Source organism: Seriola dumerili, unplaced genomic scaffold (assembly GCF_002260705.1).
Source record: "Seriola dumerili isolate Sdu_G_001 unplaced genomic scaffold, Sdu_1.0 BDQW01000226.1, whole genome shotgun sequence".
Taxonomy (NCBI): Eukaryota; Metazoa; Chordata; class Actinopteri; order Carangiformes; family Carangidae; genus Seriola; species Seriola dumerili.
Window position 1 is genome coordinate 3,752,124 of NW_019174481.1, and position 24,542 is coordinate 3,776,665.

General features: G+C 41.0%; 3 protein-coding genes across 3 annotated transcripts; 1 reads left to right on the top strand and 2 right to left on the bottom strand.

Moving 5' to 3' along the window:
• Positions 1–862: 862 nt before the first annotated feature.
• On the bottom strand, positions 863–1,492 carry LOC111229043 (cortexin-1-like). Its single transcript, XM_022755200.1, has one exon. The coding sequence runs from the start codon at positions 1,138–1,140 to the stop codon at positions 865–867; it is 276 nt and encodes a 91-aa protein (XP_022610921.1). The 5' UTR covers positions 1,141–1,492; the 3' UTR covers positions 863–864.
• Positions 1,493–8,187: 6,695 nt separating this feature from the next.
• On the bottom strand, positions 8,188–17,046 carry LOC111229042 (mitochondrial import inner membrane translocase subunit TIM44-like). Its single transcript, XM_022755199.1, has 13 exons — positions 16,966–17,046; positions 15,528–15,632; positions 15,139–15,303; positions 14,873–14,953; positions 14,394–14,543; positions 13,945–14,078; positions 13,762–13,847; positions 13,370–13,462; positions 12,909–13,033; positions 12,241–12,291; positions 12,017–12,106; positions 11,764–11,874; positions 8,188–11,432 (listed from the first exon to the last, which is right to left on the bottom strand). The coding sequence occupies exons 1-13, from the start codon at positions 16,993–16,995 to the stop codon at positions 11,313–11,315; spliced, it is 1,341 nt and encodes a 446-aa protein (XP_022610920.1). The 5' UTR covers positions 16,996–17,046; the 3' UTR covers positions 8,188–11,312.
• A 1,381-nt stretch (positions 17,047–18,427) lies between these two features.
• LOC111229181 (ras-related protein Rab-11B-like) lies at positions 18,428–24,043 on the top strand. The gene is made up of 5 exons (XM_022755395.1): positions 18,428–18,642; positions 21,098–21,293; positions 22,172–22,365; positions 22,722–22,802; positions 23,342–24,043. The coding sequence occupies exons 1-5, from the start codon at positions 18,603–18,605 to the stop codon at positions 23,485–23,487; spliced, it is 657 nt and encodes a 218-aa protein (XP_022611116.1). The 5' UTR covers positions 18,428–18,602; the 3' UTR covers positions 23,488–24,043.
• Positions 24,044–24,542: the final 499 nt, after the last annotated feature.

The window sequence follows — 24,542 nt, forward strand, 5'->3', positions numbered from 1 at the left end:
GCTCAATTTCAGGAGGTAAATAAAGTGATTTCCTCAAATTATGGAGGCTTTGGTTAGTTAGAAATAATTTTACCTGAGGATCATCTTAAAGGTGATACAAATATCACAAAATATCCAGCATGGTTCACATTAAAAATGAACGAAAAGGTTTTCAGTTTCAGAGAAACTAATATGACATCTTCTAAATTTTTGGTTCAGCTGTACCTCCAAAAAAAAGAAAAAAAAAAAGGAAAAGTTAAAACAAATAAAAGCTTTTTAACAACAAATCAACATATAAAGTTTACAGTCTTGTCTCTAAACCTGCAGTAACAGTGCGCATTAGTTCTGTATAAATTACTTCCATGGCTTCCCTAAACTCATTTAGTTTCTCTTTTATTCAATCAGGACCTCTGCTGCAGCAGCTCTGCTCTCTATTTATAATTCAGCCCTCGGATTTGTAAAAACATTATACAATTACAAAATGACATGATAAACAGGAGTCATAACGTAATGCTGCGATACTGATCGTTATCTTCCTGTTGTGGTTGTCACTATAAAAGCTGCAGTGTAACATCATACACAGCATGAGTAGTGTTGGACACAAGGCTTCTGTTGTGTCTATTCCTTCTCTCTCTGGCGTGTTACATTCCCTAATTACACAGCTTGTGTTTTATGGTTTTGATACTCTCATCTTGCAGAAGACAACTGACAGTTTCCATTACCCAAACAAAACAACAGATATACTGTAAAGTGTCGTTTCTTTCATTTTCAGGAGATGACACTTTGGAAACAGAAGCTTTTAGTGGAGCATGGAACCGACATCATCAATCAAAAGTCCCTGAAAAGAACCTCCCCAGATTTTCAAATGCATCCCCCTCCTCATCTTTACACCAGTGCATAATCAAACTGTCCTCTGTCCAGCCCCTCCTTATGGTCCGTCCACGAGGAAGCTGGCATGCTGCTGTAGGGGTCTAACAAGATACGGACGCAGCGAACGAGGAGAAAAAGCAGCAGCAGCACGAGGAGGCCAACGAAACACAGGGCTGTTCCCTGCTCTGGGTGCCCTGCCATGGGCTGCAGCACTGTCGGGCCCCTGGGGAACCCAGGTGGAGCCGGAGAGGAGAGCTCATAGTCCACAACCCAGTAGTTTGCGTCACTCATTTTGGGAATGAGGGAATGTTTTGAAGGGTGAAACTTTTTACTGTGTACGTTTTATTTTGTAGTCAGAAGATATCAGGCATGGCATGGCACCGCAGGGTCATCTTTGTCACGGAGTGTGATTTCTAAACCCAAGACGAAGACCGCATAGTGAAATCTGGCAGCTGCCAACACACTGAACTCAACCACAGTGTTTCCCACAACCACCGGGCAAAGAACTTCTTCCAGCAGAAATAACACAAGGAAAATCAGTAGCACATATTCATAAGCCCTCTGGTTAGCTGAGCAGTGAGCTGCAGCACGCTCAGCGATGTTTGATTCGATTGTACTGGCTGCTCTTCACGTGTCCCTCTATCTTTTTCTCTCTCTTTCTTACACATACACTCTCAAGATAGGCAAACAATACAAAAGCCGAGCTCACCACTTCAACTTCAAATCATTTGTCCTCAGTTTCTTTGTCAATATTTAAGTGTCATTCAATAGCAGCACTAGAGGGCGCTTTATTGTAATTACAAAGTGAAGTATAAATCTCAGTCGAGTGACTGAAGATGTTCCATAGATCAATCAAAGTGCTTGCAGGCTGTAAATGATCCGTGTTGTGGGGCTTCAGAGGACGATTCAAATCACTTGAATGGTTCTATTTTTAAATCTTCATCTTTATCCTGAGTTACCAGGAACCCTTTCATTTGGGGAATCAGTCACCAGGATACCTACGAGGAAAAAAAAGAAAAGATAAGACGACCAGCAGGCAGAAGTGCTGAATGGAGGGAAAAGTCAGATTGATTCAGGGGGTTCAGAGCTGGACACGGGCTTTGGAACATGTCAAGGACTATAGATTTTTACTGTTTCAGTGCCCCAAGTGAGGTGTTTTCAGGGGTTCCACAGCCCCTAGAATCGCCCCTGCCAACACACATCTTGCTGTAAAACTGTTATTAGACACCTTGTCCAGTCCTCTAATCTTTCTTGCTAGAACATAACAGAGACGAGGCAGAGGCACTACCTCTCTCCTGAACTCAGGTACAGCATAGTACAAGATAAATAAATCAGACACTGATGACGGTGGAGAAAAATGTGGAGGAAACCCTTGGAGAGTTGCTGCACTCTTGAACAGAAACACTCTCAGTAGCCTCTCTTTAATGGGCCGAGGAGTGGAGAGACATTTCCTGTGGTAGGTGCACTCCCCAGTCAGCAGATTCTATTCCAGGAGGCTTCGACTCCCTCCTTGCCACCCCGCCGATCCTTGCAAAGACACGTTGATAGCTTCCCCTGCTTTCCAGATGATGGAACTAAAGGGCCGAGTGAAGCTTTAATAGGGGACTTGAAGTCCTAATGAAAGAAACTGCCAGCCTCAGTATCAATTATCAAATGGCCTGTGATTACATCAGGCTGTGTGTACAGAGGGAAAGGAAGCTAAACGAACAAGACAGAATCAATAGTCAATAGAGAGCCATGAAGTAGCCATGAAGTTTACACAACAGGATAACACAGGCATAAGTCAGTAAGTGTAAAACACTGACAACAAGGTTGCTAATGCAGCTAAAGGCTGCTAACTGGAAATTAGAAGCTGCACATTAACGTTCAGCGCTGTTTAATTAGTTATACGACTAATGGTAATATCACTTTTCCCATGAAGTAGGAGTGGCAGAATAAAGTGGCAGTAGATGACATTAATTATGCTCCAGCATTTTCTATGCCTACACCTACTTTCTCTTATAAATCAATGAGTCAAACGAAGCACTAAATTTCAAAAACTCATTCTCACTCACAAGCAAACAGCAGATATGTGAAGCCGTGGCAGATCTAGGTGACATGGGAGGTCACTGTGTGTCTCCAGGTCACTCAAAATCTCAGAAGGGTTAAACCAAGGTCATAACAAACACATAAACACCACAGAGATGAGGCCGGGGATGGATGGCTGCATTGTGAAGCAAAGCAAATACAGCTTTGAATGATATATAAAAGAATGAGCAACATCAATTTCATGGCTCATCGATCCTCATTGAGAGACCTGCTTTGGTTCCTAAGCAGCAGATAAATCACACTGACCATGTCTGATTTACACAAACAGAAAAAAAAAAACAAGTAAAAACCTAATTTTTAATTACCGGACTCCTGTTTGGAAGTGAAATGGAGAAAAATTTCATAAAAGCAATCACGGTTTTCCATTTAAAAACAGCAATAAAAAAAGTAAGATTTACAAAAGCACCAAACAGCCAAGCCAATGAATACTGATGACAGTGCACATACAGTGACATATGGCGTTCCTCATGGCTGTTATACTTGTAATACCTCCCATTTATACCTGTGGATTATGACAGCAGCTTTGAAAATGTCAAGGACTTCTTCAAATAAAAACTGTGAAATTGTGTTGTCAGAAGATAAAGTAAACCCTGTATGTAGGCCTGCCAGCCTAAAAAAACAACAGGCCAATTATTCACAGTTAAAGCAGTGAACTCTGTTGTCTAACTTTTGTATGACATCTAAAAATGTTAGGTGAATAACCTCATGCAACATTTCAGCACACACAAAACTTCCCTGCTGGTAGTGATCTCTGCTTATATCATCCCAGAGACTTTCTCTAACTTTCTAATGTTTACGCAATACGCAATAAAATGTATATATCACAGAACTTAGTGAAATCAGTTCAGAGATTTAAAGACAGGAATTTTAAACTTGCTATTAAAAAGGGAAACAGGAGGAACCAGCTGTCTTAATTTATTTATCTTCTTTTCAAACGTCTTAAACTACAGCACTGTAAGATCACAACAATGCAGGACATTATCTAACAACATGCAGCAACAGCAGTGCGTAGAACTACCTACCTATTGTGAAAGGTTTGCACAAAGAACAGAGATGAATCTGTCAGTGAGTATACAGCTAATATTTTTCAGTGGCTAATTTAACTGTGGAAAAGAAAGCACAAGCTTTTTTATTTTATTTTTTTTATTTTTTAAATACAACATTGATATTGCCTGTTTTATTGTGATAGTGTGGTTCTCCACTTGCATGGCATGTTAGCAGAATTATCCCTGTGTAAATAAGTGATCCATTAAATGTGTTTATTCTTTAAAAACACCATTGATATGAATTTTCCACAGAGGACTGAACCAACAATGATCACATAGTATTATGTGACATGTAAGTTACACAACAGCACAAAGTTACATGCACAAGTTCTTCAAACAAACAACAGGATGATTGTGGCATCAATCTAGTGACAATCTGAGGAGGATAATCAGATTAGGGAACTTACTCTCTTGGCTGGTGTCACAGGTGAGGACATGTCATCAGAGACACAGAGGGATGATGATGATGATGATGGTCCAGCAGCTGCAGCAGATGTTCAGCACCGCGGACAGCTCCCGGCTCGCTCAGCCTGCTTCAGTTCTGAACTCTTGTCACATCCTGCAGCACCTCCTCTGCTCTGTCAGGGGCTTTAAAGTCTTCTCTTTTTGAGGGAGCCGCCCCACCTCCCTCCCTCCCTTTCTCTCCCTGCCCACTTAACGACTTCCCCTGTCCAGTCTGTACACATAATCTTTTCGTCTGGATGAGTAAAGCACTGAGAGTTGTATGTGGCTTTTGCATTATGTAAGAGGACAGCGTGGGACATGGACAGTGAGGGGCCCGTATAGCCATGCAGCCAATATGGTATCTTCACATAGAGCCAATTAGTTTCTATCTTGCCGTTATTCATTCTCAAATAATACTTCTATAGTTTTCTAAGAAGGGTCCTATTTAAATAAGAATAACTTTTGCACACCTTTTAAAAAAAAAAGAAAGATGAGAACTATATTTTTTGTCGATATAAACTTCAACAGCTTTTATTTCTGAGATGTTTCGGTTAGTAACAAGAATCAAAAGTAGGGGAGACCTGGTATGGTTGTGATACTTTTCTCTTCAGTACCTATAACTCACTTAATTTTTGAGCTAGAGTTCTCCAACGTTTATGCAAAGTATCCACATTTGTTTACTACAAATGGCACCAACTAAACTCCAACAATATGACAGACCTCGTGAGTTGATGTCAAATACAAGGTGTTCCTTTGTTACAAGTTAGAATCATGAATATGTCTAATTTTAAATTCAATTACAATACTTTTGAAAAGAAGTAAAACAAAATTGGATATCCGAACAGACATCCATGTCAGCTTTCAGTATTTTTTTTGATACAAATACATTTTGGTCAGAGTTTTGAGATTAGCAGTTTTCTTTTTCCCTGCCTTTTGCTGCTGCCGCAGTGCTACTCACTTCTTTGCATGTTAACAAGTAGTTAGTTGGACAAGGTGAAATGCAGCTAACTTCATGAAACTGATCTTTCATATTACATAGTGCTGCGTTTCAAGAATAGAAACTGCAGCCATATTCATGCCTTATTTCCCAAATATGTGAATTATTTAGTTTAGTTGCCTTGAGATACCACACATGGTTATTATTATTATTTTTCAGATACATCCAAAAACATATCCATATACTTTGTACATCTCTCCAAGTGCCTAGATGTAGTTTTTGCAGGCATGGGTCTGTTATCAGTGATAAATGAGGCGGTTCAGCCATCGAGTGTGGTCTAACCCCAAAATCATTTTTTTCTCTACAGAATCTGCATGCGTCTGTTTCCATGTGGGATCGGGGAGGAAGTGGGTAAACACTGAAATAATCACATGACTCCTTGATTATCAACGTTTGGTGAAATTGGTTGTGTTACAATTGACCCCATGTAACAATCATACCGGGTCTCCCTATCAGCCACAGGTGATACAGGTGGAGGCTTGTGGCGTCCGGAAGTGAGTGAGTATTCGGCGTAGACACGACAGGTGAGTACTGCGGCAGGTAATGGCGGTGGATCTTCAGCAGGAGCAGGCACAGCACTGATCCTGGCAGTGACTGAAGTGAGGAGAAACACCGGTGAGTATTTTCCCAAAAAAACAACGACAAGCGATCAAATAAGGTTTCTTTCACGAGAGCGACGGTGGCCCGGAGGGCTTCCACGTTGAGAGCGGAACAATCTGGCGATGAGTGAGTGAAGAGCCGGGGTTCTTACACAGAGCTTGATGAGTGATGAGAAACAGGTGTGCCAGGTAGTCAGCGCTGCGCCACGCCCCCGCTGAGAAGCACACACCTACACCCACACAAAGAGGAGGAGACAGGGAAAAACAGACAGGGAAAACAAACAGGAAACACTGGGGGAATGTAGCAGTAACAGAGGGGCTGTGACAGATTACACCGTTTAACATTTTAAGAGGCCTGTGAGTGTGAATTCATATTGTACTTCATTTATGCATATTGCTAAATAAATTAGCATTTTCTCTCGTATCACCACAAACTGAGTTTTGTTCTGAATGATTATAATATGAAGGAAGTCCCATGGTTTGCATTTTCCAGGAGAATGACTGGGTTATAAGGTTGGATAAAGGGATTTCTTACATCAAGCTGCACTGCAAGTTTTGCTGAGCTGCAGGAAATTACATGATCAAGATGCAGAACAAAATAAGTGGTGCAACCTGACTGCACCCGTGGCTAAGCTCCAGATACTCACTGTGAGAAGTAATTAATTGACACAATTAAAAGTGTACAAACACTGGGACAGACTGCAGCTCGTATGCATCCACATATCCCCTGCCTGAGGCCGCATGGGATCTCCCCGTAGGTTTAATTAATAGTCGGTGGATTGTAACACTGTCCTGATGGGGTTCATAATCAAATCACACTGAGCACTGCTCCAGCAGGTCTCCCGCTGGGGTCATAATTGATAAAAGTCTCCAACCTGCAAGGTTATGAAATTCAACATTTCCATTACCTATCCTTAGATGGTACACTCGGAGGTCAAGCTGTGGTTCAGGGAGCAGATATAGGTCATCGCTATAGGATACCTGGGCCTTATGACAGCAGGTGAGTCTAGGTTGGTAAAACCTTGAGCCATGTGAAAACTAGCTTGTCGGTCACTTGAGCTTTCTCATATCTGTGCTATTATGCCCACTATGTCCATTTATGTTTGTGTTTGTATATTTATATTTTATATTTATACATTTTTTAATTTTTTATATATGACTGCCCATTGAGCAAGGACTGTGCCGCATGCCGAGTACAAGCAAAGGTTTCCCTTTGTATCAAGTTCACTCAGGACTGAGAATCCCTAAATATAATTTATGTTGGAGTCAAATCACAAACTGTGTCATAAAAGTATGTTGCTTCTTATCAAACCATATTTTTCAAGACAGTCACAAGGATAAATGGAAGTATCCAAATAAGCAATATGAATTTCAGGACATATAAATACCCTCTTACATAATGCACTGATGTTACTGCATACATTGCATTGAAAGCCTTTGAAGGCTAAAGCATATGTTGGTGCAGTATATACATGGTCGCGTGACACCAAGAAGGTGCTGTAATAACTAGGGTAGTGGATAAAGCAAAGTGCAGCACTGCCTCCAAGGCCTTTCCTCCTCGCAGGCTGTTGTGTTTGTGCATCCAACCAACTGCCTGGTCAGAGGGCAAAACAGGGACTTCTTCCAGGAGGATGATTTTACTCTAACCTGTGATTTAGTTACTGATAACTTGTGCTGCACATTAAAAAAGAAACTAGGTGAAAATGTGCTGCGGAAACTTGATAATGACACCATTTATTAACAAGGATTAACTTTGATTGAGCTTTTGTTTGCACAAGACATGAACTCTCAGCACGCTTCAGTCAGAGTCAAGAGAAGAGAGTAGACTTTGGAGAAGCGAAGGAGGCTAGTTAGTATAGGGACGTCCCTAGTCATTCATCACAGCAGACAGCAGTGGGATGAGGTCCCACATATATTGGCCCTGTGTGTGAATCTACAGGCATGCGTTATTTAAAGCCTGATCTATCATCCCTATACTGCCAAATCCATAGGTTTATCAACCAGCGTCAATGGCCAGATGCACGGGCATCTATCAAAGCATGTCAGTTTTAAAATGAGAAAACAAAGGACACACACACACACACACATGCACACAGCGTGCAGAGTTTAATTTTCTCTTGTGAACACAACCACACACAATGCATACAAAGCTGCTGACTCGGAGAAAGCTTGGACGAAGCAAATCATAATACAGCGCTCTTTATTCTGCAGATGAACATATTACTGGATAAAAATAGAAAAACTGGTGAATATTTCTCTTTGGTCAACTCAAAGATAAAATCATGAATGTAGTTGAAAGATGGATGTAATGTGTAAATCTCCAAAATGCATATACACTGTACAGTACAGAGAATTTTCTCTTAATCGTGGGAAAATGTGGCAAGAACAAGCAAACCCTCCGATTTCCTAAACCATAAATGACACAACAGATTTATTTCTTTTAAATATTCTAACAAGTCAGGAAGCTGTCACTCGTTGTACACCAATCTGAGGAATTGTTCATTTCTTCTTTATTCCGATCAAGTAGAGAGAAAAATAATCTAATACATTAATAGATAGACTAAACCTGTAAAACTCTTACACAGTTGACTGACTGGAGCATATTTGTGCATTCGTTAATATACAGAAATGACCAGACCGTTAAGCTCATTATAGCCCACGATGTTAAAGTGTTGCATAGAACAAACACTATAAAAGTTTCTCCTTACGGTGATGCTGGAGGAAAGGCTGTATGGACATCTTGGCAATCTCAACTTTAAATAATGAGAAATAGTATTTTGTGTGCGAAGAATAACATTTTGGCTCGTAATGGCACCGTAGGGAAGCTCATGAAGTGCCCAACGTGGAACAGGTTTGTCCTCTGGGCAGAAAGAATGTGCCAAATAAATTGTATAAGAGTAATATACCTGCCTACTCTTTCACTGCAGGTTTTGTCCTCTCACCTCTTCCAGTTGTGATTCAAAGTGCACATTTTATGGTGAGCGTTGCCCTGTTTGGCGGATTTTATTTTTTGCCACCGAGAGTGGCGAAAAATTCAGCTGCATAATTCATCCTGTTTCTTTCTCTCAATAACACAACCATGTAGTGGATAACACATCATCAGCAAAACACCGAGACTCAAGACGAAGAGAATGAGAGTCAAGCACGGCGTGACCGTCAGGGATACTCATGAATTTTAGTGCTGTTAGTAACAAACCATCTCACATGGTTTGACCATTAATGGCATTTAATCACCAGGAGATCAACTTCTCCTCACAGGTATGGACGTCTTTCTAGGTGAATGAGTCAAGAAAAGACATACAGTAATCAATCACAACGTGTTCAATATTCAGTGACATGCGAGTAGAGACCCGCATGGTCACACAGTATAAATGTCAAAAACAGTCAACACAAGAGTACAGTCATGAGGTCATTCATTCGAGGTTTCATCTTCAGTGCTTACCCCTTAGAAACGCCACGCACACAACAGTGAACCAAACAGTTAGATAATAAGACAACAGCTGAAAAATGTGCAACATGAGATGGCAAATGATTCTCAAACAATAAAGCTGCCCTGATGACGATAGTTGAATGTGGTCCCACCCAGGCTTACAGAGAAGCAGTTCTGGACATTTGATATATTATAAGGAGTTAAGAGCTCATTGATATGTAGATACATTTCTTCTGATGGTGAATCAGAGTCTAATGCACTGCAAATCGCGAAAACAAAATGTACTACAAATACAAACACGAGGATGTGTTTTCTCTGGTTGCTTGTGGTTTTTCAAGTTGTAGTGCATTGAGCGCTCCGAGCTACAGCTATTACAGGGTTTAAACTTCATCTTACTTGTTGCACAGGTATCTAGTTTTTGATACATTTCTGATGCCGGCAGGAACCAAGCAGCAGCAACCACAACGTTTCTCTCTAACAGCATCTCATTAGTTAATTTCACCTCCACTTTTGAGCGTTTCTGTGGCGATTAGAAACATGTAATCATGTTTTGTTTGATTAAGGGGTCACACTAAAGGATATACAGACAGTAGACATGCAGGTCTGTTTACATTACACTGGGTGTCTGCATAGGTGAAGACCCTCACAGATACAGGCAAATTATAAATCTAGTTGCAGGAAGTACTGTTTGCGATTCAGGCTTAAAGTGGTACATTAGGGATTAAGTATTACACTTCCATGAAGTTGGGAGACCCACAAGAGACATATTTCTAAACTGAATGTTTGAAATTGAGGCAGCAACGGTTGAGATATCCAGACTTTTCATCCACAGTATGGGGTCAAGCTCGAAAAAAAACACTGGATGCCCGTAATCTTTTGTTCAAGCCTTCCTGCTAGATAAACGCTAATTTCTTTCAAGCTCCACAGCCTCAGTTTGTAACACAGGCTGTCTGTTTAAAAAAGTCTCCAGCCTAATGCGAGGTTACTCTATGGACATATAGATAAAATAATAAGCGTTAATTTATCAGATTTTAGAGAGCTCCCTCCAGATCCACAGAAGGCATAATACAACTGCTTTCAAAGGCTGAGTAGACTTCTTGTCAAGAAAACTGATAGACTGCCTTGTTAACTTGAAGCATGGGACCCGTTTGCTCTAATGAAAAAGGTCTCTCATGCTGCCCCACCCAGCAATGTTGGTTGCTGCAACAAGGCTCCATGCTGCTGGCCAAATTTGAATTTTCTGTGTACATCACTTGACAAAGACAGCGGTGAGCATGAAACCTTAAAACCAGTAGTTTATGGTCCTTGTTCAAACGTCCCCCTCGAGACCAATGGGTGAAGTCACAGGCACTATGACGTTTTTTTTTTTTTTCTTCCAAACGAGTCTTGGATGCAGCCACCAGGCGGGTATGGTCTAACTGTACCACTGGGTGATACAATGGGGGAAATGGCACAGGCTCGTCTTTTAGCCAGTTGGTGAAAAAGTTCTATCTATGTCAATAATATATTATAGTGTACATGTTTTTACACAGTCCACAAGGAGACCCAAACACTGACCTAACCAGTGCAAGAGACTACACACACATGTAGGTGAACACAGTTTTCTAATGGATATATCACATACACCGGTATTTTATCTCCTTGTTCATGTATATTTTCACTCCTTAGAGTGGATGACTATATATATACTGTGTGTGAATACAGTCTGTGGCGTAACAGCAGGATTCTCTGCCCTCAGATGTTAATGTATAAATATATGAGTCAGTATGTGCAGGTATTCCAGGCACGTCCTTGAATCTTCCGTCCCTGTTCTCAGTTCATGTTTCCCACGTGGACCTTTTCACCTGCGTTCCTCCTTCCTAGAGGACTTGCTCGGTGCTGGAGGCGGAGATGTCCAGGAGTCTCCAGGCTGCGTTGGGGTTCAGCTCCTCCTGGTCACGACACAACGCCCAAACATACATCATCCTCAACACCTTCTCCTGTTGAGCGAGGAGAAGAGCACAGGGTCAGGTTAAATTAAGCGTCTTTCTGACTTGGCTTGTGATGAGGATGTATGATGCAACTTCTTAGACAGAATATATGCAATATGTTAATTCATATAGAACTATTAACACTAGTGCATTAGCTGCATGAAGTAAAACAAGCCGGCGGTTACTGCTACTTCAAACCAGTGAAATTCAGACTAATAAACATGGGTGTGAACTTTATTGAGTGCTGATCTAATTTCAACCTTCAAGTCGCTTTCCCCGACATGACTAATTATAACTATCACATTCACTATTCTGGTGCAGCAGTGATGAGCTGACTGACCGGATCTCCCTCGACAATGTCCCCTTTGGGGCTGCGGATCACCATGACGACCTGAGCCTGGAAGGTGATGATCAACACTGGGCCCTGGTCCATCATCTTGCCCATCGCTAACTACAAGGCAGGGAGAGACAAAGAACGAACAAATTAAATGAGAGGAACACACTTAACAAGGGTTAGTGTACAGACATTGGGAAAAGTAAAGAAAAGATAATTACAGGTATTACTTTAGACATTTGATTGTAAAGGCACTTACATCTATGTTATCAATGTCAAGGATTTTGGACTGGAAGAGCAGCCCGAGCGCTCTGGCCTGTTGGATGGGGTGGGCCAGCTGACTGTATGTCTGAGGACAGGCACAAGAAAGCACATCTGGCATGAAAAATGGCACATGGACATACCTGTATGCCAGCTGAAATGGATGGACCAACATTTTAGGTTAATTAAATACAGATGCAGAGGTGAAAGTGTCTCACTTACAGCTTCATAGCACCAGTCTTTCAACACGTCCAGCTCTCCACGGATCATAGCCTGCAGAAGGGACAGTGACAAGGCATTATAAATTATTAGTGTTTCCTGATTTAAGCTTACTATAACTTGTACTTTCAAACCAAGTTTTAAAAATGTAAACAGACACCAAGCAACCATGAAGTCGCAGGGTAAGATGGAGTGCGGAGTGCTATTTGCAGCCTAGATCGCAATGGATCTTGACTCCATTAAACCACATTTGGTGCAATTAGGTGACATAGACCACTTTCTAACTGATGTAGCTGCCAACTACCTGCCTGAATCCATCACTGGCTTAGTTGATTTAAATATGAACACAAATTCCTTGTTTCTCTATTTTTATATATATATACGTATATATATGTAATCAGCTTTTATTCTGTGACTGTGAAGGACAAAGAGTGTTTCCTAACATCAATAATTTGTATTTTGCTGCTCAGTTTGCTTTGAAACCTATTAATAATTCTTACAAGAGAAGTCACAAGTTTTGAATCTCGTCTAGACTGGAGTAAAAAAAAACAAAAACCATCAGTAGTGAAACATCTCAATACCAAAGTACTGAACAGAGAGGAGTGAGACTGAAGCAGGTGACGCTGAGAGAGAGAGAGAGAGAGAGAGAGAGAGAGAGAGAGTCTGTTTACCTCCAGTATGTTAGGGATGATGTCTTTCTCACACTGTTTGAGGAAAGAGTCTTTGTCAAAGGTGGGGTCTGCCTTCACGATCTCTGTCAGCACCTCTGACATTTCTGTCTTGGAGAAGAGACCGCCTGGAAAACAAACACCAACAACATCAGCAGCGGCAACAACAAAGCGATCACTCAGCACTCCACATGAATATACTTTGCTTATGATTTCTTCTATCTGCTTCTGTCTATCTAAAAGCAGACTATGACCACAACATAGAGCGTGTCATTTATGGTCTATGGACTATGAAAGAAGATTTCAGGTTTTTATTCTGTTTTGAGAACAAATTGTCAGTTACATTGTATGTAGATCAGTTTGCTCCGGTTAATAATAATCAAGTTTTTTTTAGGCCGGGATAAAGATATATAAAATCATGACAATGACAAGTAACTGTAAAAGCAACGATGTGGGTGCATTACCTAGGAAACCAGTGACTCTGTCAGTGACAGCTCTGGATGCTCTGATGAGGGCATTGTCGCTTTCATCATATTTCATCTTCATCTCAAAGAATCCTGTAGGAAACAAAAAGGGAATACATAGCTGAGGATAAATTGTTTAACAAAAACATTTACACACACACACACACACACACTTTTCAGGGACAATGGTGGATAAAATCTGCACCTGTGAGGGCACAAGGGCCACTCACCTGATGCCTGAACTGTAGTAGATTATTGTGCAATCTACTGCAAAGAATCTGGTGCCACCTGCTGCCTTCAAAGGAAATTACACATGTGCATACTGTAGGTGAGCTATTATATAACACTCATTCCACAGTATCCAAGCTAATAAATAAATGGGATTTTCTTACTGTTAAAAACTACGTTATTGTCCTTGAAGTCCTTCCACTGCTGGTACCACTTTGAATCCTTGTGGAGAACCACACCCATAGCCTCTCTGCATCACACACACACACACACACAAATCACTCACATTAATAGAGATGTTTACAACAACTGGTGCTATGAAAAAGCAAGTCTGAGTAACAACTCACTCATTGGCCTCGAACACTCTGGAGTCGCTGTCTGCTCCTTTAGAGGAGAAATCGCTTCTCTTCCTCAGCTGAGAGGGAGCTCTGTACGGGCCGGCATCACCGACATCTATCTCCTTCTTCATGGTTTCCACACTCTACAGAGACAGACACACAGACTCTGATTCAAACCGGGGTGTAATAGTTCTTGTAAAGTATTTACTCCAAACTGTTCAGTACAGGACTCAGTCTGCAGTCTAGGTTTTAGTATGTTGCGTGTTGACTGTTGAACATTGGCCATTCTGATATTATGCACTTACTTTCTCAACTTTACTGAAAACACAACAAATCACAACAAATCACATCCTCAAATCACAGTACATGTACAGGTACAGTACAGGTGAGATGCTCCGCCGTCAGTGATGCAAAGCAAATCAGCTTTAACCAGCATTGTGTTTTTTTTTATTACTAACCTGTGAGATGGCCTTGAACGCGCTGGTCCTGCCCAGTTTTTCTCCTCCTTTAGAGACAGACTCGGCAGAGTGCATGGCTGTCCTGGCTGCCTCCTCCACACCCTCCTTGATCTTCTTCCCGATGTCAGTGCGACTCACCTCCTCAAGACCCTATAGTCCCAATGACAGAAAACCTACATGACTTTTTCAGAAGTTAAATGGAAAAGTTTATTTGCTAATTAAAGACTGAACTTTTGACATCTAACATTTTCATATTGGAATATCAAATATGTGGCTGTGTAACTGAGTCACAGGGGAAAAGCATTTAATTAGACAAAAGCACAAAATTTCCAAACTGGAGCTGTCCATCAAAGATATAATGAATCCGGTATGACATGGCTATATGTATAGATTTTGTTCAGTGTGTTCAGATATGAAGGCTCAGTGGCCAATGCACTTTGTAAAAATATGACAAACCAGAGGAAGTGCTGATACCTTACCTCTTTGACAGTCTCTGACAGGGAGCCTAAAGTCTTCTTAAACACCTCTGAAGTCTTCACTGTCTCAGCCTCTATAGATTTCTAATGAAAGAAATTAGAAAATCAAAACAAATAATTGCATGTTGAAAAAAAACAAAAACAACGTAAAGCAAATCCTAGTTCTTAAAAAATTGTAAGTGTTAAATAAAAGGTTTAATATGTAATATGTCATATCTATAGAATATTGCTAGATGTAAAATCAGTGATGGCCTGAATAATGTTCTTACATATTTCTTGCGGGCCTGTTGGAGAGCGTCAGACTCCTCAAGCCTCTTGGCCTCTTCCCTGAACTTCTTTATGTTCTCCTTCATCTCTTGATTCTTACTTAACTCCTGACGAAGGTTATCCACAAACTCCCCGAAGAAACCTTTACGTCCCGAAGCATATCGAACCTAGTGAGACAAACAGAAAGTGGGACTTCAGTTGGAAGGACAGACAGAAGGTAGAGCAAACAGATTATCCACATGTTGCAACTGGGAAGCCGCTCTTTATCTTTCTGGGACGTTGAAAGAAGGAATATACCAGAGTCCATGTACTATTTAGTATGAAATAAGATAATTATGAAAATAAATGAGTATGTGCAACTTAAAAGTGAATGGGAGCTGTTGGTGTTTACCTGCACAGGTGCAGCAGGGTTCCTGTGTAACGTGTATGCATCTCCTCTCCACACTGAGGCGACCAGAGACCGGGAGCTCAGGGCCAAGGCACGTCTGCCAACCAGCTGCAATGAAGAGAAAGTCACCGTTACTAACAAATATCAGCTCTGCCAACACTGCAGTGAAAGCACAATCAATGAAAGGTGGTTAATGAGCTACTAATGAGTATTGCCCCCACAATAACAAGCAAAGACATACAACAGGAAAATGCCACCCACATCATAACCGAGTTGCCAGAGCCTTCGCTGTAGGAGTCAAGCAGTCAGGCCTAGAGCATTTACTTTTCCCTATTAAAACATCCAGCCATCTTAGCAGACTGAAGCTCTGATCGTCTGTGCCATTTGAATATCACTTGGATGTTTTCCTCTTCCAATCTCATCCGAGACATGACGAAAGACACGTCACAGATCATGGCCTTACTTTGATGGATTTTACTAAAAATGGCACCCCCATATTCAGATAGGGTCATACATTTTGATAGCATTTAACTAAAACTGTGACAATAATATACAGATATTAAATACAGAGGGAGTCACATATTTTGATAGCTGTAACTGTAGTGCATAGGTCTGTAGAGCACTGCACCTGGCAATATTTGGCCAACACTTTGTCTATTCTATTTCATATAATTTATCCTTCAGCACAGCTGTTTGCAAAAGGAAAATTACTTACTTTGTTGATTTTTTAAATACAATCCCTGCATCAAACAGATATTATTTTCATTTCATATCTAAATGAGCCTCTTTACTTTAACAATCAATAAATTAGGTAATTTGCTCAAACTTTTGCATACATATAACAGAATCTGGTGGGTCACACACAGGACAAAATCTGTGAGGGCACCATGTTTGGTAACAGCTGCCACAGTACACTCTGTGATTAACTATGATACAACTGTATGCACTGACAAGATACCTTCAATCCCCAGTCCGGTTACAGAATCTGATGGGTCACAGAATTTGCTGTAACGTCAGTCTTAACCGAAAAAAGAGATTAAGTGTTATACTGTGATTATTGAACCTGTCATACCTGTTATGTTTTATAACCACAAACAATGGCTCGATGCCTGTCTACGTGAGTCTTACAGGCTCACTTTAGACCAAATGTAACCCGGTTCAAGCCCAGACACACGGATATATTTACTCCTACAAAACCAAAACCAAAATGTAAATATCAAACGTTTTTAGTGAAAGAAGAAGCTGTGCCGTGCGTCTGAATCAACCAGGCCTTTACTAACGGACATCTCGCGCTCTATCTGCATGAAAAACACTCTGCTTCCTCTCTTCAACACAACCACACGGGAAAGGTCGAACTGCGAAGCCGTCTGCGCCTTCTCCCTTCACCGCATCATCCGCTGGAGACTTGGGAGCTGCAATGAAGGGCATGAATGAGTCTTACCTCGTAGCACCGACACACCGAGGCTGCCATCTTGATCTTGAAATGCGCGGAGCAGCACGTGTGTAGCTGGAGCAGGTGACCTTCCGCTCCACCAATAGGAGCAGAGGTGGTGGACAGGGGGGCGGTGCCAGCTGTCAGCACGACTTTAAAGGGAAAATCCACCCCCAAAAACAGAGAATAAATGAATAAATAAATAAATACACGTCGTGCTTTCATACAACACAACGGTCTCCCTAAACAAATCAAATCAGACTACTTGAGACACTTGTTCTATAGATGCATTTTATAATAATTATGGTAAATCTTATATCCATAAGTATACATTTTCAAATAATAAACCTTTATTCCTGCTCTGACTGGTGAAATAAAATTTAAATTGCTATTACTGGTTGTCGTGCAAACCGAAAAGCTGTGAAAATACATAGTGTCTGTATGTCCTCTAGCGTTTTTTGGTGTACTTGTTGATATGGTTTGTGTAGTCAACTCCCTGTGTCATTGGTTTTATTTAACTCCAGTTTATACAATATGTTATTGTACACTTACATATACATGGTCTGGGTTCTCAAATAAATTTTATTGGAAATTTTTTTAAATTTTTTTTATCATTATTTAGCTGACACTTAATTGTCACTGACTCATTGGGCCTTTATAATTTTAATTTAGGATGTTACATTGAAATGGGTTTTATTTGCGTGGACAGTTCAATGAAACAGAAAAGGCCCCAATATATCACAGTAAATCAACACTGGTGCCTGCAGTGCCCCTGTATATCTTTGTATGGCCAAAACACAGAGTAGACTTGCTTCAGGATTTTAGACACTGTCTTTACTGGCTGTACAATATCATAAAAATGATACGGTATGTTGTTGTCTATTTTAGTGTAATTTCTCTTAATAGTGTTCATTTGATTAAGATAATATCTGTAATTTCTATTTCTATTTTCATATATAATATTTATGGCAATGTAAGCACCCAGGCAGATGAGATTTTATAAAACTAAACTTTTAAAGACAAAAGAAGAATAAAAACTAACTAAATCTAACAAAACAAAAAACCCCAACACAATTCATAGAACTTGCTATTTTCTATCTTATATTTTTTTAATCTATCATATAAACAGCCTTAGGCATGTATATTTGTTTTGTTTTTTTATTAGTTAACTCTAAAATATTGTCTCTGGTAAAACACCACTGTATGTAAAATAACATTTTAATTGTTAATATTCTTTCACTCATGAGTTCACACATATATGCACGTCAACCATTTAACATTTTGGTGATGCTAACATTTTACATGTAAATGCGAACGGAACCTTTGTGGCCTGACCTTATCCTTTCCATTGAGAATTATAGGACTGTGTGTCAGACTGTGGGCCCCAGCTGAATGGTAGCTATCTGCCGGCATGCCAGTAAAGAGCGCCCCCCTGGGGAAGGTATGTGCGCTGCAGGGACTCCTCCCCTCCCTCTGCAGAGTTGAGAGCTCTCCCTTTCTGCGGCCAGCTCGCCTTGACAGCCAACACTGGCGCAGAGTCTCAGCACAAACCTTTACCTTATTTTTCTGGCATATAACGATAATTCATACCCGCACTTTTCTCACATCCTCTTCCGGAGACAAGCGTTGGAGCGGCCTCGTCTAGAATGGGGAACCGAGACGATGAATACGATTTCTTGTTCAAAGGTAAAAAAAAAAAAAAAGATGACTGCATTCCCCCTTTACACAGACTCAGACCGACAAAAGATATGCTTTATAAATGCCTATAAATTTCCTATTGTGTCATTTTCGCTGAGCAGATGTGTGCATTTTCTAAGGAAGCAGACTAATGTTTTTCTCAGGAACTGCCCGGATGATAATCGGTTGGCGTTATTACAACATAATGCTGTCATTGTAACATTACAACGCCTGCAGCTATATTTATAGGTATAGGATGCAACACCCTATCCGTGCTCAGCCTTTTTATTAAACTTTCATCAACTAGAGCAGCAGCTGTTGGTGGTAAGAGTCAACCGTTTCCTCATTTATTGAGAAACATTTGATGTTTTCTTCTCATTCCTCCTCATGTGGCTGATTAAAGGCCTATTAGCCTCTACCTCTACTGATCAATAAGCTTCATCCTCAGTTGAGGATTGCACTCTGTCAGCTCGTATTGACACTGACAATGCAGCAACTCATAACTTTGTGTATTTTAGTGTTATTATGACAATCAACAACTGGGCCTGGTAGATTGTCACTGAGATTCAAGCGGTACCAGACTCAGGTCCATGTTTATCTGTGGTGCTCGGTCGGATCCAGAATGCCTTCCTTTGATCGTGATATCAGCTCCTGTGGCACATTAACATCCTGGGCCTGTATAAGCTAAAAGGCCATTTAGATGTAACAAAGTATCCTCTGTGGGATGAATAGGGCATCTGCCGGAGGCGAGGGCTCTCTCTCTCTCTCTCCCTCCCTCTCTGACTCTCTCTCTCTCTTTCTCTCCCTCCCTCTCTGACTCTCTCTGCCCGAGCCATCGTCTGTGTACCCGGCCGAAACAGGAAGGGCAAGGCGGCCTGAAACTGTCGATTCAGGTTTTGATGAAGCCTGTTATCAGCTTCCTGCAGCCCGGACCAGCGCGATGTCGACAGGGACAAAGTTCGGCTCTGTTTCCTTTTGGGAGAGAGAAAACAAAAAGGCTCCACCTCCTGCTGCTTTGCTGGAGCAGCAGACACCTCAGCCTCGGTCCTGACACCAGCCCAGCCCCGGTCCAAGAGATTAATCAATCACTTTCCTCCAGTGACTCATTTGCCACAGCTTAAGACCATGCCTGAGCAATAGAGGGCCTAATAATCAATGCATGTTGTCATACTATACAGCTGGTTCTCCACACTGACTTTGTAGTTAACTTATGGCATTTGCAGCTGTTGTCTCACAACAATAAATATAAAGAAATACACAAAAAACATTCCTATTGCTCTTACTTGTAGATACATTTTGAATCTCTGGGGTAAAAAGAAAGTTTTAAATGAGGGTGGGTGAACAAATTTCACATCAGGTCACATCTTCCCTACCTGAGCGCTTTCAGCAGTTCATTTACTGAATAACACCAGCCTCAGGCCGGGCTTACCTCTTCATTTGTGAAAAGCCAAGCTTATACAGTCTATTAAAGATGCAGCATAAGAAGCAAAACCGTTTCATCAAATTTATTCAGCTGCACATATTTTGCTCTGTGAAAAAAAAAAAAACTTTCCCTGTACTCCATTATTTATCTTTCTGTGGTTCTGCAGAGAATCATCACAGACTAAAGCGCCTGTCTGTTTAGTGGATAATCCGTTAGGCACTTCAAGGCATTAATTCTTGTTTGGGTGATGGTGTAAGTTAAATAAGTGTAGCTTTTCATGGGTAGTTGGCTACTAATAGATGTTTTTTTTGGATGATCTACGCATTTGTTCTGTGCGAGTTCTCACCGAAACAAACTGGATATGCAGAACACTTCACCCAAAAGAATGGCTGCTAATTAAGTTCATTATCAGTGAGGGCCCTCAGGCAAAACCTGAGTGGAGACACACAGATCATTTTATCTTTTAGTTCATTACAGCACAAACGAATGATCGGTTTTTGAAGCAGAGCAGCAGTGCAGAGGTGTGGTTGCCTTTTTTTAGTCAGCATGTCACACATTATTTTTGATACACTGCGAGGCCTTGCTGTTGTGTTATAGATAAATGGTGCTGAAGTTGAAGTTCTTTACATGAAGTTAATAGATAGATGAATTTAAAATGGAAAAGGCACATTCACAGGCTCTATTGAGTAACGCTAAGGACTCAAGCCTTGTGTCTAATTTGTTACACTCCTACTTTACAGTAGAAATATGTGTTTTTCATATCCCATAAATAATAAATCGTCTCACACACACACACACACACACACACACACACACACACACACACACACACACACACACACACACACAAACACACACGAAGCCCCTGGGTTCTGTCCTGTTCTGAACCAAAGTTTAGAGGCACTGCTTTATGCAACGTCAACATTTCTTAATTTCTTGGATCTATTAATATATGTAGCCCATCCCCAACTCGTCCCATCACACATTACATATACACACACTTGTCTCATCTTTTATCTCCCCTTTTCTTTCTCTCCACAGTCGTGTTAATTGGGGACTCGGGCGTAGGGAAGAGCAACCTGCTCTCTCGATTCACACGAAATGAGTTCAACCTTGAGAGCAAGAGCACTATCGGGGTGGAGTTCGCCACACGGAGCATTCAGGTGGACGGGAAGACGATAAAGGCTCAGATCTGGGATACAGCAGGACAGGAGCGCTACAGAGCCATCACCTCTGCGTGAGTCCATTTCTGTGCGGTGCAGATAGTTCTGCCTGTCACCTAACACTCGTCGGTGTGGGGAAATACATCAGCCGTGCAGTCACAATTCACACTCTATCCTTTAGTGTAGGCCACTTAAAATGTGGCTGATTGTTGGCTATGTTCTACAACAGCCTAAACTGCACTTTTCATCAATAAATACCATGTGCACTGGTCAAGAAGGTGTTAGCTATTGCTTTAAATCTTCTTGAGTTGGACATAAAACCCCAGGAAAACCATTTAATATACTTATATATACATAGATGAATCTTACAAACTGCCAATATGAAAAATATAAATATGTGTCGCTAATCTACTAAATGGACTGTGGTAAGAATGGTTTCTGAAAGTCAAAGATGATCCAACTTTCAAGTGATTATCTCATGATGGTTTTTAAAATATAAATGGGCTGAATAAGACGCAGGGAACATATTTGTTAACATGAAAACGAGACAGAGTTCAGTAGACAGATGCAGTTTGTTCTAACTATTCTCTACTCTGGATTAGTCAGTGTGAAAAGCAGAAAGAAATGATGTATGATGTCTAATCACAGGAGCTTTTAAAGTGAACACTCAACTGGAGAAAAAGACCTTTTATGGACCGGCTGACACCCTCAAGATTTCTGTCATCAGCCGTTTTCATGGAAGACTTTTTAACACGCCACAGCTGGAAAAGCACTGCTGTATCCATATAGCTGTATTGTGCATGTTGGCTCACTGTCGCACTGTCACATGGCTGACTGGGACACTTGAGTAAAATGTTTTTAGTAACACCTGTGGTTGTTCCTGCTGTGACATGACCTGCTCTCACAAGTAAAATGTGTTTAAACCAAAGCTACTTCCCCGGTCTTGTCACAGATACTACAGAGGGGCGGTGGGGGCACTCTTAGTGTACGACATCGCCAAACACCTGACCTACGAGAATGTGGAGCGCTGGCTGAAAGAGCTGAGGGACCACGCTGACAACAACATCGTCATCATGCTGGTTGGCAACAAGAGCGACCTGCGCCACCTCAGGGCCGTGCCCACAGATGAGGCCCGGGCCTTCGCAGGTACAGGAGGAGACACAGGAAGGCTCAACTGGACAGTGGGGGAACATTTGTGTCTCCATTGTTTTTACAGATATTTGATTTGTATTCCTACCTATCCAGTCAGTTGCCTGTGCTGCTATAACAACCAGCAAAGTGTTTTGTTACGTCCATTACTATCTCACCGTTCCATAGTCTGTCGTTGTGGTAAATTAGAAGAGAACATCACAGAGCGCTTAATGGCTTTGTCTTTGTTTCTTTAATGGTAGCAAGAAAGTAATTTGTAATGTCTTCTCTTCTTGCTGATGTGTGATATTAACTTAATTTGCTGGTTGTTTATGAATGTAGTATACTCATGTTTTTTCTCTCTCATCCCACAGAGAAGAACAATCTGTCATTCATAGAAACTTCAGCCTTGGACTCAACAAACGTTGAAGAAGCCTTCAAGAATATCCTTACAGGTATGCTTATGACCAGAGGTGTGACACCAGAGCTAATTCCCATAGTTATTGGTGTAATAACATACAATGACTACGTACTTCTAAGGAGAAACAGTGTTGCTAAAGGTTCGACCTTATGATCCTTATCACTAAACCTTCTCTGATGTGAGAACTGAGAGCATAATGTTAAAGTCTTTTCAAAAACTAGCAACACTGAAGGACGGTAGTTGCTTGAAATTTCTTTCTGGGAAAATGTGTAAATTTGTGGTAAATTAACTCTTGAACTTGTGTGAATTCATCTTAACTTGAGGAAGTTCTTTTTTATTTGTCTTTTGATCTGATTTGTCTTCATCACTGGTTTATAGCATTATTGTGGGTATTTCTATGTTTCTATGTTTATTTGGATAGCGGTAAGGTGCCGCTGCCCGACATCAACCAGATTGTTTCAGTTTTAGGTACTTAATGTGATTAGAAAGGTAATCCTGTGAGATAATCTTTGCCAGCTCACCCAAAACAAGAAAAATGGCTGATCTGTTTTTATTCCACTTTTTCAAAAACAGAAATCTATCGCATCGTCTCACAGAAACAGATTGCTGAGCGGTCTGCCCACGACGAGTCCCCGGGAAACAATGTGGTGGACATCAGCGTGCCACCAACCACGGACGGCCAGAGGGGGAGCAAACTGCAGTGCTGTCAGAATCTGTAACCCATGGCAACCGTCCCTCCTCACCTGGGTCGATTATTAGTTGAAATCCACAGTGTTGGTATGCTTCCATCCGCCTGGGTTGCAATATTGTCTGAATCTGCACTTTTTAAATCAATGGAGTCGGTTCTGTTATGCCACAAATGATCAATCCCAGAAAGAGGTGTTTGAATTGATTTCAAATTGTAATCTGACCCAGGTACAGTCTGCTACATCCTAGTGCAAAAACAGGACTGGTGGTACCTCGTAAGAAGCTACCACAGTTACCCATGATAGTGTAGCAGAATAGCTTTGTTTATGACCTAGACATCTCCCTGGTAGATTGTTATTGCCACATGCTGGAGGCCTGGGTTTGAATCCTGCCTGTTTCAGTTGTACCAGCAGTCCTGTTTTTGGGCTCCCCTCCTGCTCGTTCAGTCATCATCTCAAAAGTGGTTGTGACGCTACTGATGCTTATTTCATTTTGTGTAAAATATATTCTTTTGTTTGTTTTGATTTTGATAGCTTGTCTGCTCACATACATTATATTAATGCCATGAAATTAAATTTTACAATATTATGTTTCTGTAGTCTTTTTCGTTTTAGCTGCATATACAAAGGATTACATTCTGCCCCTATGCAGTTACCTTACCCCTGGAACACCATTAATACGGTTTTATGTATTGCATTATTAGATTGTTGATGTGCAGAAGTGAAATTTTACTGTTGTGGCAGGTCAAGGTGGAGCTAGTTTTATCTCAATATCCCTCAGTATCTCAGTATCCCTAAATACAGTTAGGTAGTTTAGTCTGGTGGTTCCCAACCTCTGGGTCTGACCCCTCCAAAGGGTCACAAAGTGAAACTGTGGGGCCATGAGACGATAACTGGTGTAGGAAAAAAGAAAAGAATAAAGCTCTGATATGCAAATATATATTCCTTTTTTGGGAGTTTGCTCTCATCTTTTTTTGTGATATATTGGATAATACATTATTATTACTGAACATAGAATAGAATGCCTACACTCACAGATAAAAAGTGGGCCCCACATTAAACAATAAGATTATTTATCTGAGTAATGG